Source organism: Stigmatopora argus, chromosome 20 (genome assembly GCF_051989625.1).
Source record: "Stigmatopora argus isolate UIUO_Sarg chromosome 20, RoL_Sarg_1.0, whole genome shotgun sequence".
NCBI classification, from domain to species: Eukaryota; Metazoa; Chordata; class Actinopteri; order Syngnathiformes; family Syngnathidae; genus Stigmatopora; species Stigmatopora argus.
Genome location: NC_135406.1, coordinates 2,349,443 through 2,365,000, shown reverse-complemented (window position 1 = coordinate 2,365,000; position 15,558 = coordinate 2,349,443). Strand labels below are relative to the sequence as shown.

General features: G+C 47.4%; 3 protein-coding genes across 4 annotated transcripts in view; 1 reads left to right on the top strand and 2 right to left on the bottom strand.

Annotated features, from left to right (window-relative positions):
* Window positions 1–671, bottom strand: part of txnb (thioredoxin b) — a 1,265-nt gene extending 594 nt beyond the window's left edge. The window contains exons 1-2 of the mRNA XM_077588090.1: window positions 506–671; window positions 1–86 (exon numbers count right to left, since the gene is read on the bottom strand). The exon at window positions 1–86 is cut by the window's left edge and continues 19 nt beyond it. Of these exons, the coding sequence (XP_077444216.1) occupies window positions 1–86; window positions 506–529 (110 nt within the window). The 5' untranslated portion in view covers window positions 530–671. The remainder of the gene's footprint in view (window positions 87–505) is intronic.
* A 720-nt stretch (window positions 672–1,391) lies between these two features.
* Window positions 1,392–3,559, bottom strand: LOC144066045 (prostaglandin reductase 1-like). 2 transcript variants are annotated; one of them, XM_077589351.1, is made up of 9 exons: window positions 3,459–3,559; window positions 2,950–3,070; window positions 2,838–2,883; window positions 2,705–2,764; window positions 2,422–2,589; window positions 2,080–2,353; window positions 1,915–2,020; window positions 1,726–1,844; window positions 1,392–1,657 (listed from the first exon to the last, which is right to left on the bottom strand). In XM_077589351.1, the coding sequence occupies exons 2-9, from the start codon at window positions 3,053–3,055 to the stop codon at window positions 1,547–1,549; spliced, it is 990 nt and encodes a 329-aa protein (XP_077445477.1). In that variant the 5' UTR covers window positions 3,056–3,070; window positions 3,459–3,559; the 3' UTR covers window positions 1,392–1,546. The 2 variants fall into 2 exon arrangements, with proteins under 2 accessions (XP_077445477.1, XP_077445478.1); XM_077589352.1 differs by having other exon boundaries at window positions 2,950–3,080; window positions 3,459–3,530.
* Window positions 3,560–3,589: 30 nt separating this feature from the next.
* haus3 (HAUS augmin-like complex, subunit 3) lies at window positions 3,590–7,909 on the top strand. The gene is made up of 6 exons (XM_077589350.1): window positions 3,590–3,713; window positions 3,954–4,812; window positions 4,878–5,087; window positions 5,746–5,969; window positions 6,669–6,954; window positions 7,558–7,909. Exons 2-6 carry the CDS (start codon window positions 3,991–3,993, stop codon window positions 7,783–7,785), a joined length of 1,770 nt encoding a protein of 589 aa, XP_077445476.1. The 5' UTR covers window positions 3,590–3,713; window positions 3,954–3,990; the 3' UTR covers window positions 7,786–7,909.
* The last annotated feature ends 7,649 nt before the right edge of the window (window positions 7,910–15,558 follow it).

Genomic DNA, 15,558 nt, shown 5'->3' with positions numbered 1-15,558 from the left:
ATCTTGCAGGGTCCACACCACGTGGCTGTGAAGTCCACCACAACCAACTTACTTCCGCTTCCTTTCAGGATGTTTCGGAACTCCTCCTGAAGACAACAAATGGGATGTACTAACCACAAACTATGACTCAAGCGCATTTTAAAACAACCATTACAAACAAATCCCTTATAAAACAAAATGTAAAATCCTATTGACTTCATAACCATTGAAATTATTAAGTAATCCGCGTTTTTATTTTGTCATTTCCTGGATTTTAACATTTGCGTTAGCATTAGCACTCCCCAGACCGACTACTTTTAGTTTGTTTTTGTTTATTTTGGGCGACATTTGCGACCTAATTTCGCCCATATTCTGCAAAATTTTTAATAATTACGCTATGCAGTTGCGTTATTGAATCATTTCACTTCTTCGATTGTGGGAGAAAACCCTACCCATGTTACAAAGCGTATAAGAATATAAAGTAGGCGAAATTACGCTTTAAAAAATGTAAACATAAGTAACTTACGATGTTTTCGATGGATTTAACCATGGTTTCGATTCGGTCAGGGGGGATCGGGAGCGATCAAGTCAATAGCTGGAAGGCGAAAAGAAGACTGGTTTCGAATATGCGCAGTCACGGCGGGTTTGAAACGCCTTCTAATTGCGTCATCCTAAACACTCCCACTTGAATTCTTTGTGGATTTTACACCACAATCGTTCCATGTTCAAACGCACCAAGACAGAGTCGGCGGCGTAAGCGACTGGCGGCCATCTTGCGTCAGAAACCTAAAGTCGTAAACTCCGCTGCGGGAGACGAGAAGTGAGTGATTTTCCTTTACTAATATAACATGAAATCACTGATTTTCGAGGAAATTACAAATGTTTTGCTTCAGAAGAAACCCGTATTTCCCCAATTGTGATCTTGTTAGGTTTTGGGAAAGTGTGCAAAATATTCTGAAATATGCGATAACCTTAATGCACCTCTTAAATGGCACCGACCCAAAATGGCTGGCGAAAGACGACGCCCGTCCCGATTGCCGGGAGCGTTGAGTACATCTAGATCTAAATCTAAGCGATATTACAGCACATAGTACTTGAAATAGAAATTGACATCATTTGATGCATTGCTGCCACCTATAGTTGAATTTGTGCTCATTTTCCACCTCCATCTGCACTTTTCAGATTCTTTCCATTCCAGAATCATGCACCTGCTTGAATGTTGCTGTCGGGCAATTAGTTTTCCCTCTTATAAATAGAGCAGATTGTAGATTTCATTTATTTCTTTTTAGTTCAGTACAATGGAAGTGATGGACTCATTGGTGGGAGAGTGTGACTTGGCCAGAGGAAGAACAAATCTGATTTCTCTAATTACCAAGCTGACAGCGCATATCAGAAAAATATGACGTTTGAGCAACAGTTTGGGTGTGTGGACTTTATTTCAATGGCAGGTGTGTCAAGCTAATGACAATGGAAAAGATAAGAGTTTGTAAATGCGGCCAATTCACGTGGCTCAACAAAAGGGGAAGAAGTGGCGTGACGATGTTTGATGTCGACATCCTGTTGCTTGTCAGACTTCCACGATGGCCTTGCCGGTGTTTTCGCCTCTAAGCATTCCCATGAAAGCCGCCGGCATGTTTTCAAAGCCCTTGGTGACGTGCTCCCGGCTCTGGACTTTACCCTGGGACACGGAAACAGAAGTTTACGGCCGTAAAACGGAAACCATGGCGCATGTTTTCTGCAAGCCACCTCTTTCAACCAGCCCATGAGTCTCTTCAGGGACTCCGGGTGTTTGGACTCCCATCTGCTTTGCATGAAGCCCTCCATCTTGAGCTGCTTGACGATCATGGTCATTTGAGGATAAGGACCTGTCAAGAAACAGAAATGTCCGTCCCCCGTCTTGCGGCTATTATAAAGCAAAAGCGACCGAGAAGACACCTGTCTGAGACTCGACGTCATTGTAGGTGGAGATACTCCCGCACACGGCTATTCTTCCGAAATCTTTCATCTGCGGCAGGGCCACGCTGGAGAAAGCGCCTCCCACCTGAAGAGGGAGCCAATGAACGGAGAGAGTGGCGAAGAACTTGTCGGGGATTGGCTCACGTTTTCGAAATAGCAGTCGTATCCCTCCGGAGAGGCCTTCCTCAGGGCCTGGTCCAGAGAAGCCACGGTTTTGTAGTTGAAGGCCTCGTCGAAGCCCAGCTCTTTGAGGAAGGCCACCTTGGCGTCGGAGCCCGCCGAACCCACCACCTTGCAGCCCTTCAGCTTGGCGATCTGCCCCACCACCGAGCCCACCGCCCCCGCCGCCGCGTTCACCAGCAAGGTCTCGCCCGATTTCAGCGCCAGGACTTCCTCGATCCCGTACAGAGCCGTCAGCCTATGGAGACGGAGGATGCGCGGCGGGTGAAAAGGTCGGCGTGGCGAGGGGCTCCTCACCTTCCTTACCCGGGCATGCCCACGGCGCCCAGAGCCAGGGAGAGCGACACGTCGGCGGGCCAGTCGGGCATGACGGGCACGAGGTCGGAGCCGTCCGAGATGGCGTGCGTCCTCCATCCGCCGCGACCTACCACGTGGGCGCCGACAGGGAAGTCCTTGTTGTTGCTCCGGACCACCCTGCGGAAACAACAACAACTTTGAAGGTCTCGTCCAAAACATTCCGAGCCGTTGACTCAGCCCGTTTGTTTCCGTGCGGACGGCGTAAACAAAACCACATGCGCAAGTTCCTCACTTGGCCACTTGAGTTCCGATCATCACGTCTCCTTCCTTCATGCGAACGCGGCTGAACGGCCTGGAGAGACAAACAGCCACTTTAGAAGCCGACGTCGGACCGCCATTTTGTGCCAAACGGACGTTTCGCCCACCTCATGTAAGGGTCAATGCTCAGAAATAGCGCTTCCAAAAGCACCTCTGAAACGAGTCAATGGAAATTTAAGAGATGGCCTGCATTTGAAGGGGTAAAAAAAATGTCCTTACGTCCATTTTTGGGCTCAGGGAGCTCCTCCGTTTTGAGTTGGAAGTCGCTTTCCTTGGGGAAGCCGTCAAAGTGTTTGGTCAGGATCCACGTCTTAGCTCGGACCATGGTTTCACCTTTGACCTGAAGAGAACTACCTTCATTTTAACTCATTGACTGCCAACTATTTGACGTTAGGGGGATGGTCTAAAACTAAACTAGTTGGTAAAATATGCTTCTTGATAAGAGGAAAAACGTATTTTCCTTTTTTTTTTTTTTTTGAGAAATGACGATGCATTCAAATTTGGCATGCATTTTTACCATAAACACAACTGATCCTCACTAGCTCATCCCTGTGCAGTACACTTGCAAAAATTCTGGAAACTAGATTACACGGTGCTCGGGTTAAAAGAGAAAGTGTTATTTTTAGCGGCTGATTGAAATGAATAAAAAATAACGCGACAAAGTAACTTCTAAAAACCAAAAAACAACCAAACATATTAATAGTTGACTAGTACAGATTTTCCCTTACCAGTAATTGTCGACAGTGGCGTAATAACTAAGGACTTGTAAAACAATGTGGCTGGTATAACGCCTCGGGGCAATGGACAAGAGGAAGAAGGGGCGTTAACAAAATGTTAAGCTAGCACGCGATTGGTTGAAAGCCTACGTGCGTCATCACCCTAACGCCGTCCTCTCTTGATGACGTCGCTTAAATTCTGCGCGAATTTCAAGTGTCTGAAGCTACTTGCTAAAGCTATATGAAGTTTCTACAGGGCGTTGACAGGTGAGCGTTTATTGTTACATTAGTTTGAAGTTAAATTCGAAGTGTCAAAACGGCGTACATTTGACCCGAATGCGTAATGTTATTTGTGCTCTTTTTTTTTTTCGATTGTTAGCGAGTGGTTTTGTTTGAACTGGCCGCCCGTGTCCAACGAAAACCGCGTCAAGTAGCATTATGTTTTGTATTGTACACAACTGTTATTCTTAGGAAAGTCTAACGGTTTTTTTTTAATTCCCAACCCAGTCATTGACAAGTTTGTCACCCAGTCAACACGTCCACTATGTTGAGTGGTAAAGATTTTGTGGAGGCCATGGCCCGCCTGGGCTACCCCGGAGCATCCTCACTAGAGGCCTCAGAATTTGACTGGATGTTCACCGGTCCCCCTGAAAACCTCCCTTTCTTGAATTTTGTCTGCCGGGGCCTCAACCGGGGCAATGTTTTGACCCCCGAGGAGGTGCAGGCTTTCGACGAGCTCCAAAAGTCCGGCAAGCCCATCCTGGCTCAAGAAGCCTTGGACGAGCTCCTGAAAACCGTCCCGCCGTCGGAAGTCGACCGCCCGTCGGCGGAAGGGAGGCCGGTGGAAGATTTGGAAGCCGAGCTCCAGGCGCTGCGCAAGGAGAAAAAGCAGAAGCAGCAGCGTCTCAAGATGCTGGAGGCCGCCGCCGCTTCCCGGGCGGACGTCGCCGTCTCTCTCGCCTCCCACCTGGACGGAGTTTCGTCCCAGTTGACGGAAGCCAAGGCTTCCCTGGTGGCCGAGAACGCCCGCGCCAACGCCGGCCTGCAGAGCCTGGCGAACCAGGTGGAGGAGCTGACGCGGGGCCTTCTGGATCCGCCGGCGAACCCCCGCGAGCCCCTCCCTTTCCAGCACTCTCCGCGGGAAAGCTTCGCCACCTTCTCGGGGGACCTCGCCGAGAACCTTTGCTCAGAGCAGGTGCCGGACCCGAATAGGGAAAAGAATCAAGTGGAGGAAACGAGAACCCAGTTAGCCAGACTCATGCAGGCTCACGCTGTGGTCCAACGGCAGTTGGCGGAAGCCGTGGCGGAGGAGAAGAGCATCGAGGCCGGGCTCCGCTGGCTCTCCAACAATTCCTCCAGCGTCCAGGTACTCGCCGCAAGAACGTTTCGGGCGGTCCGTTCCGCTTTTAACCTTCTCGCCCCCTCCCCCAGAGCCTCGGCGACTTGTCGTCCCTTCAAATGTACAAGGGCGAGTACAGGAAGAAATTGCGAGCGGCGAAGGCGGAGATGGAGGCTCTGTTCGTCGGACCGCTGTCTCTCGCCCTTTGCGAGTCCGCCCGTTTGATCGCCATGGCGCCAGTGAAGGCGGACCATTCCTTGGAGCTGACCCGGCTAGGCCACATCACGTTGTGGCAGAATCAGGTTCGGCGTGGCACGTTTTGCGGTACACGGTCGATTGGTCGCCCGGAAGGTTATTGATAATTAGCATTTAAATCGTTGCTCAAATTCCCTAAATACAAACTGCGAATGACTATTTAGTCATACTTGATGCCCTATTAATTATTAGGCTAAAGAAAAGCTCAACATTTCCTGGACTTTTATTGTTTTTGTTGGAGAACTTGTTAAGACCCTGACTGACGTCGCTTCTTAAAGGGACAGTGCATGTACATACAAACTCTTCTACACTCACACGTCGGCTCAGTGAAACTGCTCATGGCCATTGTTGGCTTTTATTGATGCGTAGACCGTGTCGTTTTACCTTGTTTGGTCGTCGGTCTTTTGGTCGTCGGTCTTTTGGTCGTCGGTCTTTTGGTCGTCGGTCTTTTGGTCGCCCGTTGTCGCGGTCGGGGCGACCAAAAGACCGGCGACCAAAAGACCGGCGACCAAAAGACCGGCGACCAAAAGACCGGCGACCAAAAGACCGGCGACCAAAAGACCGGCGACCAAAAGACCGGCGACCAAAAGACCGGCGACCAAAAGACCGGCGACCAAAAGACCGGCGACCAAAAGACCGGCGACCAATCGACCGCACACGCGTTTTGCGACTTCTCTTCCGCTCATTGTGGATTTGTCCCTCCAGCTACGTGACAAACTACTCTGCCAGAAGGCGGCCTCGGACATCCTCCACTTGGCCCAGCAGATGAAGTCAAGAAAGTGGAAAGAGTGCCTGGAGCATCTGGGCGACATGAGCGGCAGGCTGGTCGGGATAAGAGAAGACGCGTCCCTCGCGTTGGGCCGTCCGGAGCTGGCTGTCAACGTGAAGCCCAACCCCGTCGTCGGGAGCAGAGACGCCACGTTCGCCAGGTACAAATTTTTTGAGTTTGATTTCTTTAATAATCGTAGGCCTCTGATTAAGAATCCTCAAGGGAGGTACAAGAAATAATTTAGTGGAGCCCTTTCGTTGATGAGGTTCTTGATACAGCCACGAGATGGCGGTAGAGCGGCATTTCTGCGAAAACCTTTAGCGTCACATCAAACTTTTTTCCTCTGGGTTTTAAAAATACAATAATAACTAACAAAATGTGTTTCTTAATCTTACAACTGAATTAAACTTGGCAGAACAGAGAGGAAATGTCCGGTCACTGCAAAAAAAGTCACAACCAAGATAGCTTAAGTTATTACTTTTTATCTAAATGTATTAAAATCAAACAAAATACTGAAAATCTCGTTTCTACGTTGTTCGGAAAAGGCACGGTTTATATGACTAGCTCCATCTAGTGTTAAAGACGAGAAGTGAAGCCAAATCGAGGCTGAATTTTGGCTTCTTTTTTGAGCCATATGAAATGATATTTTGATTTTTCATGCAGGCCGTAGTTTCGACACCACTGGTTCAAATGAAAGATCCCAATATTTCTCTTTGGGGTGACGTAGCACCAAAAGAATACTCTTCTACGCCATTCAAATAGCGCCTCGATTGCAAGAGTCCACAAGAGGGCGCTAAATTCCAATTTGGAGCCCAATTTGGGGTTACCATTTGCCAACCAGCTGCCCTCTTCTCCCCAGACTCATGCAGATCCTCGACCAGGAGTCTTCCCGTGAGAGGGCGGAGCCTTTTCTGACCTACGAGGCAGTGGAGCGCGCCGCCGCCGGCCTGTCGGACAACCTCCGGGCCGGCCGAGAATCCCTGGGGGCGGCCGCCCGGGAGCAGCGGGGCGCCACGGCCGGATTGGAAGACCACTGCGAGGCCCTTGACGAGGCCGTGTCCACCGAGTTGGGGCAGCTGGTCTTGGGGCCGAAGCTGAGTCTCAAAGCCATTGCTGGCCAGGAGCTGCTCTGCGCTAACGCAAAGGTGGCTAGCTCACGTCACTTCCCGACCCTCTTTGCTCACTTTGGGGCCACTTCCTCGTTAATTTATTGGCTGCCGTCATTGGAGTGCTATCAGTTCATTAGCGCTCACTTTGTTGTTAATGTTAAGGTACTTATAGGTGAAGAAATGCGGACGTTTATGTCAAATTTTGGGTGGAATCGTACGTGTTTTGGCCACAAAATTGACCGCATTGGACAAGAGACTATTGGAAATGTAAAGTGTTTCACTTTGTTATTGGCTGCCGTCATTGGCGTGCTATCAGTTCATTAGCGCTCACTTTGTTGTTAATGTTAAGGTACTTATAGGTGAAGAAATGCGGACGTTTATGTCAAATTTTGGGTGGAATCGTACGTGTTTTGGCCACAAAATTAACCGCATTGGACAAGAGACTATTGGAAATGTAAAGTGTTTCACTTTGTTCAAATTTTTGTCTTATTTTACATTAGGGCAACTCACTTTTTTTTAATTCTGACAGCCGTGGGGTTTTTACCCGAACTATAAGCGTTCATTTCAAAGTTGGAAGGAGGAGCTGGGGTTGAAAAAAATATTAACGTCATGTTCATTCCCATTTTTTTTCGCCAACAGGAAGTGAAGGAAAAACTCTCGGAAGCGGATTTGCAGCTCCAGCGTTTGTTGAAGCGCCTTCCGGAATCCTCCGGCAAAGTTAACGCCAGGCGCTCCCGGTTGGCCCGAGACCCCCTCCTGGCCTCGGAGAGGAACGTCTACACCCGCTTCCACTCCGACGCCGCCGCCTTGCCTAAAGCCGTGGAGGACCTGGAGCGGAAACGGAAGCTGACCAGAGGAAAACCGTAATGTCACCCGCTGGACTTGGCTTCAATGGCGTGTTCTGTTCAAAACAACTTATCCTTGTCTGAACCCGATCCTTCCCTGTTAAGAAAATGTCTTCTTCTTGTAAATAAAAGTTCTGCATTCTCAATGGGTGTGACACATTTCTTCTACGGACTTGTTGCTGTAGAAGTAGAGTTATCGGACCCTCCTGCAGAAGCTTCAAAATCTCACTCGTCTCTCTTGGCGTGCTTTACTCGTGGTCGACCTTGTGAATGTTCCTAGTGGACCGGACACTTGACTCTACGTTTTTCAGGAAGCCCGAGGAGACAAATCCGGCAGCTTCAAACTTCCAACGTAAGCTTCTCTTCGACCGCGTCGTGTCGTTCTTGGTTTGTCCACGTGTCATTCGTGTTTGCATCGTTTCAGGCGCAGCGTCCACGTTGGTACAAAGTGCTTTTCTAGAACGACGTCAGACTCGCTCACGGTAAGAGTCGACACTGACGCGTTATGTCGCCCGCGATGTCGTTTTGCGTGTGCCGCTGTCGCTAGGGGGTGCCGCTACGGCAATGTGCTGAGTCGGACGCGTGGTCAAGGTCGTCTCCCTCGCCGCCGAGGCCGCGTATTCTACGACCGGAGGCTTCTAATTGAATATTGATGCGACAGCCTGCCGCTTGCTCTCGGCTGAGAAAATAAAAACTCCAGTTTGAGTTAAAAATAGAAGAAAGCCTCGCCGTGGATGACTTTATTGTCGGGCGTATTTTCAAAATATTATTGAATATGGCCTGCAGAAGAAGCTTGAATTCAGCCTTCTGGAGTTAATTCCTTAAAGAATGCCTCTATTTGAGTTCTAATCTTAAAAAAAAAAAAAAAAAAACTTGAAGTGAGTCACGGCGCGGATGAGCTCTGTTTGTTATTGCGAGGTCAGCGCCAATCTTGCCGCCAATGCGGCGCAGATGGAGCTTCGGCCTTCGGGGCGGCGACACCCGGCGAATAGCGATGCGTTCTTTACGGCAGGGCAAATGGGCTAAAAGTAGTGTGCTTTGTGGAGGCCAAAGTGGACTCGTTTTATGTGTCCGCAACCGGCATCTGCAGTCCTTCTTGGCAGACCCCCTCGCTCGCCTCTGTCGCTTCTTCCCATCCTCTGCTGAATTATAAATGAGGCGTGGAAGCAGTATTCATTCCTCCTTCTCGCCATGACTTGAAGGGGAAAACGTAGCCGCGTCCCTTTGGCTTATTCGGCCATAGACGTTGGGGGATTACCGTGGGGAGGGACGCTTTGGCGTTGTTGGCGATGGCTCCTCGTTCGCTCGACAAAACTTGGGGCTCCGTCTCTTGCCTGTCACAACCGGTTCACACTAATCCGACTTTAAAAGCCCCAGAATTCAAGTTTTTTGGCCCAAAAATTGCCGATCCAAATTTGAAATATTCCAGAATGCCGAGATTTATGGTTTTAAAAGCCCCAAAATTCATGTTTTATGGCCCAAAAATTGCCGATCCAAATTTGAAAGGTTCCAGAATGCCATTTTAGAATTTTAAAAAGCCCCTAAATCAGGTTTTATGGCCCAAAAATAGCCGATCCAAATTTGAAATGTTCCAGAATGCCGAGATTTATGGTTTTAAAAGCCCCAAAATTCATGTTATATGGCCCAAAAATAGCTGATCTAAATTTGAAATGTTCCAGAATGCCATTTTAGAATTTTAAAAAGCCCCCAAATCAGGTTTAATGGCCCAAAAATAGCCAATCCAAATGTGAAATATTCCAGAATGCCGAGATTTATGGTTTTAAAAGCCCCAAAATTCATGTTTTATGGCCCAAAAATAGCCGATCCAAATTTGAAATGTTCCAGAATGCCATTTTAGAATTTTTACATCGGCTTTTATGGCCCAAAAATCGCCGATTCAAATTTGAAATATTCCAGAATGCCGAGATTTATGGTTTTAAAGGCCCCAGAATTCATGTTTTTGGCCCAAAAATTGCCGATCCACATTTGAAATGTTCCAGAATGCCATTTTAGAGTTTTAAAAGTCAAGTTTTATGGCCAAAAATAGCCAATCCACCTTTGAAAAATGTTTCAGAATGCCAGGATAGCGTTTCAAAAGTCCCTAAATTCCAATTTTATGGGCCACGTTCATCAAGTCGAACTTAAAACCTTGCCCCACCTTTTCCGCCATATCACCCACTTGCGGCGACCCTAAAAAGAATCCACGCATGTTTTCCCCCCCTCCTAAAAATGCCCTTTTCTTGCGGCTAAACCGAACGGAACTGCTGAGTCCCATAAAAAAGCTGCCCGCTCAATCGCCCGGCGGGCTTCCGGTTCGATCGCCCCTAGCGCTATTTCAAGACGCGTCTCCAATTTACGGCTATCCTTGGCCTCACTCGTCGAACTGCCGAGTCACGACGGTGGGGAGGAAATTTAGCCTCCATCCCTCGTGGCTTGGAATTCCACGTGGTGATTGACGGGCGCTCGCATCAGCACCTCAAAAGCTGCTCGTCATCACTTCTTCTTTGGTGCCCTCCCCTCTTCGTCAACCAAAGAAATCCAACCCATTTATGGCTTTCAAATCTCATTTTTTCCTCAACTCCCGTACCGAGAGATTATTTGAAGCCGGCTTTTTTCTAAAGAGACGGAATCGAGTCGCTAAACGTAGCTAAACGTAGCGAGCGCCTGATCGGCCAAGACAGACAGCTCCTTGTGGAGGGATGTGTTGCCGTGGAGACGGAATACTAAGATGAAGCGTTCTCCGCAGGACAATAATCAGGCCATGGAGGAGGGGCGGCGCAGTGCTTTAGATGCACACACACACATGCGCACACATACACACACCAACTTGATTTAACTCCTTTCAATTGTGTTTTGTCAGTCAATATAGCGTTAAGCCTCCAAACAAACCCAAACCACAAAAAGCATCTATTTTTCCTATTTTTTCTTAAAAGGGGAAAATATAAATACTATTTAAAAAAAAAAATCTATTCATTCATTTTTCTAGGTTTAATCCAAGTACCGTATTTTCACGACTATAAGGCGCACATAAAAAAATCTCCAAAACAGACAGGGCGCCTTATATATGGACCAATACTAAAATTGTTATCACGATAAAATCAAATAAATCAGTGGATAGGGTACACCATCCTCTACAGCTCTCACAGCTACGGCAATCAGCCCCCTACTCTACTATTTTCCCCGTAGAAAAAGTACTGCGCAGTGACTGGTGGGATATGTAGTTCTTTTGTCAATACACCCGATGGATTGTGGCTTGTATACATCGACATCAACACAACTTTATGAAGCATGGAAAGCAGGGTTGGAAAAGTTATGCTAGCTACTAGCTAGCTACTATTTGTGAATGGATTGTAGCCGCCTGGACAAATGTATAAAACTCAGCGTTTTCGATGACTCATTTGGACAATTGTTCAATTCGGACACAGAAAATGAGGACTTTGATGGATTTGTGGGTGATGATGACGTGAGTACATTGTAAAATGGCTAAATAAAGTACAACCCAGCTCAGTTTTGCTTCCGTTGCCTTTTTAAAAACGTGTTTTTAGCATGTCCGTATCTTTAAGCTGGTGTATGTTTTGCCATGCCTGGCTGCGTCTATAAAAACGGTGCGTCCTTTGTGTGTTTAAAATACAGAAATAGCACTCGTTACTGACACTGCGGCTAAAAATACGATGCGCTGTATAGTCGTGAAAATACAGTAACTTTTTGACGACATCAACATAAATATTTAGTTTTTTTTTTCAATTTTTGATGCAACCTGAACACCCCCCCCCCCCCAGTTTGAGACCCCCAATATTCAACAGACCCAACATCTCTCGCCCCAAATTATCCCGGCATCTTTCCATTGGTGAGAACCCGGAAATCCCCCCGCGCGTTCCCGCCCACGCATAACGTAGCGTCAGCAAGCGCATTCCGCCATCGTGCGCGCGGGGCGCCGTTTTCAAAGCGTGCCACTGGGGGGGCCCGGAGCAAAGGTCGCGACCGGGTCGGCGCAGGGGTTTTTAATCTTGGCCCGTGAGCTCACTTCCCGCGTATTTGGCCTTCGGGTTCCACGCACGGTTGACTTTACTCACAGTATGGGATAGCGCAGGGATTTAGTCGGAAAGCCGCGTCCATTGTCCGCCTATCGGAATGCCGTGTGTACACAAATTGACGCGGAACGGCCGGGCCGCTCAAAAGTATTCGTAGATTAGATCCGATTACATTCAACTTTATTCATCCCGTACTTGGGAAATTTACGGGAAATGTTTTATTCCTGGATTTACGTTTTTTTTATTGTTTTTGGGGCACTTCCTCTTCAATTTGGGCCATTTGGGAAGTGTTTTCTTTTGTCCTTGTCAAAAATAACCATAAAGGTTCCTTAAAAAATATACCCTGCAGTTTTTGATACGTCAAAATTAATTAAAGATGGAAAAAATGACTTTTTAGGATGAAAATTGTTTGCTAATGACAACGCCGTCGCTCCGTTCTTCACGTCTCGCCTCATTTGTCCAGCATCCACGTCGCCATGGAAACCCGGCAGCTGCTCCCAGCGCTCGCTCGCTCGCTCCGTCCGTATCCGTGGGCAACGGCGGGAGGCGCAGACTGGATCGCGCCGGTTCTTCTTTTCATGCTTCCCCGACACTCAAATGCGAGGTATTTCCAGTCCCGCTTTAGCCCCAAAAGCTATTGCTAGCATACACTCTTGCGTCAAGTACTCCCATTATTCAATCAATTCTATCTGAAGTACCCCATTTCTTTCTCTGCCCCCCCATACTTGGCGGGAGACCCTTTTGTCTCCATTGGAGCCCGCATTCCACGCATACCCGCACGCCTTTTGCTTACTTCTACTGGAAATGTCCGGGTTATCGGCGTCCACATCTGAATAAATAAATAGATAAAGAACGCCATGATTTCAAATGTCTAATTTTCTTTCTCCCTGTCCAACAGTCTTATGGAAATCTAGCCAGGGAGCCCCTCATTGTTCTGTGCGACAAGCCCCGCCCCCCCCTCCGTGAGACCAGCATGTGCACATTCTTGAGGGTTCTGCAGTTTTGGACAAGGAAAAATCGAAAGTCAGACAGGTAGAACAAACACACAATCTTCAAACTTGGTGGGTTTTTTGAGGGTTGGATTGATGATTTGAAGGCGCTACGGGAAAATTCACGGACCGCCACTGCATATAAGCCGTACCCTCGATTCAGTCATCATTTTTTTGGGGCGACAAATACGCCAGAAAATACGGCAAATGTCTACAAGTGATAAATTAAAGAATAAGGATTCATTCAGCGATTCCGCCCGTTTAGCACGCTAGCGCTCTCTCGAATCAATAAATGATTAGCCGTGGCGTAAATGCGTTGAAGCCAAAAGCATTTTTTTAATTGATACAATATATGTACAGCCAAGTGGTTCATAATGCAAGGAATCAACTGACAGGCCAACGCAAAAGTCCAAGAAAAAACACTTTGTACAATCATACATTGCAGCATCGAGACAAAATTTGCGCCGTAGAATTGCGTTTATTGCTCCGTTGGATGGCACGTGGGTTGCTTGGACTTTCCCCGTAGGATTGCATCGTTTTTTTGTTTTGTTTTTGTTGACAAAAATGCAGCATTTGCTGTGACATTTGGCATGGGGTGGCTTCCGGAAGAAGAACAAAAAAAGCCGCCCGTTTTGAATATTATATTATAATTACACCATGCAACGACGTCGATTCGAGGAAATGCTGATGACGGTCTGGAAAAGAAGAACATCTGGGAAAAGTACCGCGCTTGTGCTACCGGCCGGCGCCGAGGCCACCCACGTGCTTTCCAAAATGGCCGCCGTATTTACAACCCGCGCAGGGGAAAAAAACGCAACGTCGGCCTTTTACATTCGTGCCTGCGGGCGCTTGACATCATCGTCGGGGTAAAAACACTCGGCGGCGTCTGTACATTTGTGCTGTTTTCCTTCGGGGAGGACAAAATACCGACATTTTGACGTTGGGGGGGGGGGAAAGTCGGAGTTCGTCGTAACGGTAAACGGGGGGTGTGCTTGGAAGCTAGGCTTCGTTGACGTTAGCAAACTGCAAAAAGGCACAGAACACGTGGCTACGCGTCCAATCCGTTTTGAAATTTAGCTTCTTTGTGGTTTTTTATTTTAAGACCGGGTTTTCCCGAATGATATATTGACTTGAATATTGTACCCCTTAAGGTCGCCGCACCGCCAGAAGGGAGATAGCAGGCCACGCCCACTCGGCGTTGAAAGGGTCCGGACGCGGCAGAACAAGGTAAGCCGCCTTAAGTGAGATTGGACGCCAACAATATGGATGTCCATTTTTTTCTACATTCGACCGTGAATGGGTGGGAGTCGTAAACAGAAAACTTTGGGGGGTGGGTGTTTATTTTTTTTAATTATTGTGCCCTTTGTCATTTTAGAACGCATTTTACGCTACTTTGATTTATTTGAACTTAATTGCTGTGAGCCAGGGGTGTCAAACTAGGGGGTCAAAGGTCAGATCTGGCCCGCTGTTTGTGGTTTTCCCCAAATTTGGGGGGTATATTTGCAGTTTTATCCCATTTTTGTTAAATTCGGTGCTAAAATAACATTAAAATAAATCATTTTTGTAATTAAAAGGAAAAAAATGAAAATATTGACTGTTTCCCAGCCGTTAGAAGACAAATTTTTCCTTATTTTGCGCTCAACAATCGCTATAAAAACGTAATGACGCTTTAAAGTGATGATGATGATGAGTCACAAGGTCATAGGTCATCGATTTCTACCCCCTGTAAGATTTGTAGGTATTCCCGTCCGATGCGTGACGCTTTGTAGTTTGGCTAAAACATGCCGTGCAACCCTTTTTTTTAACTTTTTTTTGTCAAATCCCTTTTGCATGCATTTTAACATTCTGTTATGATCTTAAAAAAGTAGCACAATACATTTTCCTCTTCATATATATATCTCTATGTTAATATATGTATAGCAGGCATATACACCGTATTTTACAAAATAGAAGTGGCACATTTTTTTCGGAGTTTGGCTGGACTTCTACTCGGGCTCGATTTATAGTCCGGAAAATACGGTACATACGTCGGGTGGTGTACCCGATTTTTGTCCCACAATAGTGAAAAGAATTCTTATTTCTTAACTTTATGTTGTGATTTGCTATAACAAGAGGCAATAATTAAGTCTGCTAAATATGATCGTCACTCTTTTTGGTCTATTTTAAGTTTCAATCCATGAATATGTCATCAATTTTTCCAATCGGTATATTTGGTTTGTCGTTTTACTGGGTGGCCAGGTCCTGGATTTAGCCACCCCCCCAGATTTATCACCAGGAAGTGACACCGCCATGCTAGGAAATAGCTAATCATGTCACGAGCGTCAAAACAAAAACATTCAAATCTGCAATATGGTAACTTAAGGACACCTTTTGAAAACATCTTGTATGTGGGACAGCGATTTTCATATATCAATATCATTTTTTTCTAACATTAACCCCTCCCCCCCCATGGGCATGCTGCATTGCATTGCTTTTGCATTCCACGTTTTGCTCGGCTGGCAGACGAGATCTCATTTAGGGCAGTGTTGCATCGGGCCGGTCTGTGCGGAAGGGGGCGGGGTCAGTTTCGGGGGGGGGGGGGGGGGGGGCTTCACAACTTGTCATTTAAGCGGTGCGGCCAGGCAAAAGGGGGCTCATGCAGAAATGCTGGGAAAGGGCCGAGGCCAGGGATGGGGGAGGTCAAAGGTCGAAGGGGAGGGGCTTCCAGAAGCTCCCGTTAACCCCTTGGCTGCCATTGACGGCGCTAGACGTCCGTTTTTTTCTGTTCGCCGCTGT

Bases quoted from the DNA above. Each gene is read 5' to 3' on its own strand.
- LOC144066045 (XM_077589351.1), bottom strand. From the start codon at position 3,055: ATGGTCCGAGCTAAGACGTGGATCCTGACCAAACACTTTGACGGCTTC. The intron at 2,354-2,421 runs GTAAGGAAGGTG...CCGTCTCCATAG, and splicing joins GGCGCCGTGGGCATGCCCGG to GCTGACGGCTCTGTACGGGA. The intron at 1,845-1,914 runs GTGTCTTCTCGG...GTTTCTTGACAG, and splicing joins TGACGTCGAGTCTCAGACAG to GTCCTTATCCTCAAATGACC.
- haus3 (XM_077589350.1), top strand. From the start codon at position 3,991: ATGTTGAGTGGTAAAGATTTTGTGGAGGCCATGGCCCGCCTGGGCTAC. The intron at 5,088-5,745 runs GTTCGGCGTGGC...TTGTCCCTCCAG, and splicing joins TCACGTTGTGGCAGAATCAG to CTACGTGACAAACTACTCTG. The intron at 6,955-7,557 runs GTGGCTAGCTCA...TTTCGCCAACAG, and splicing joins TGCTCTGCGCTAACGCAAAG to GAAGTGAAGGAAAAACTCTC.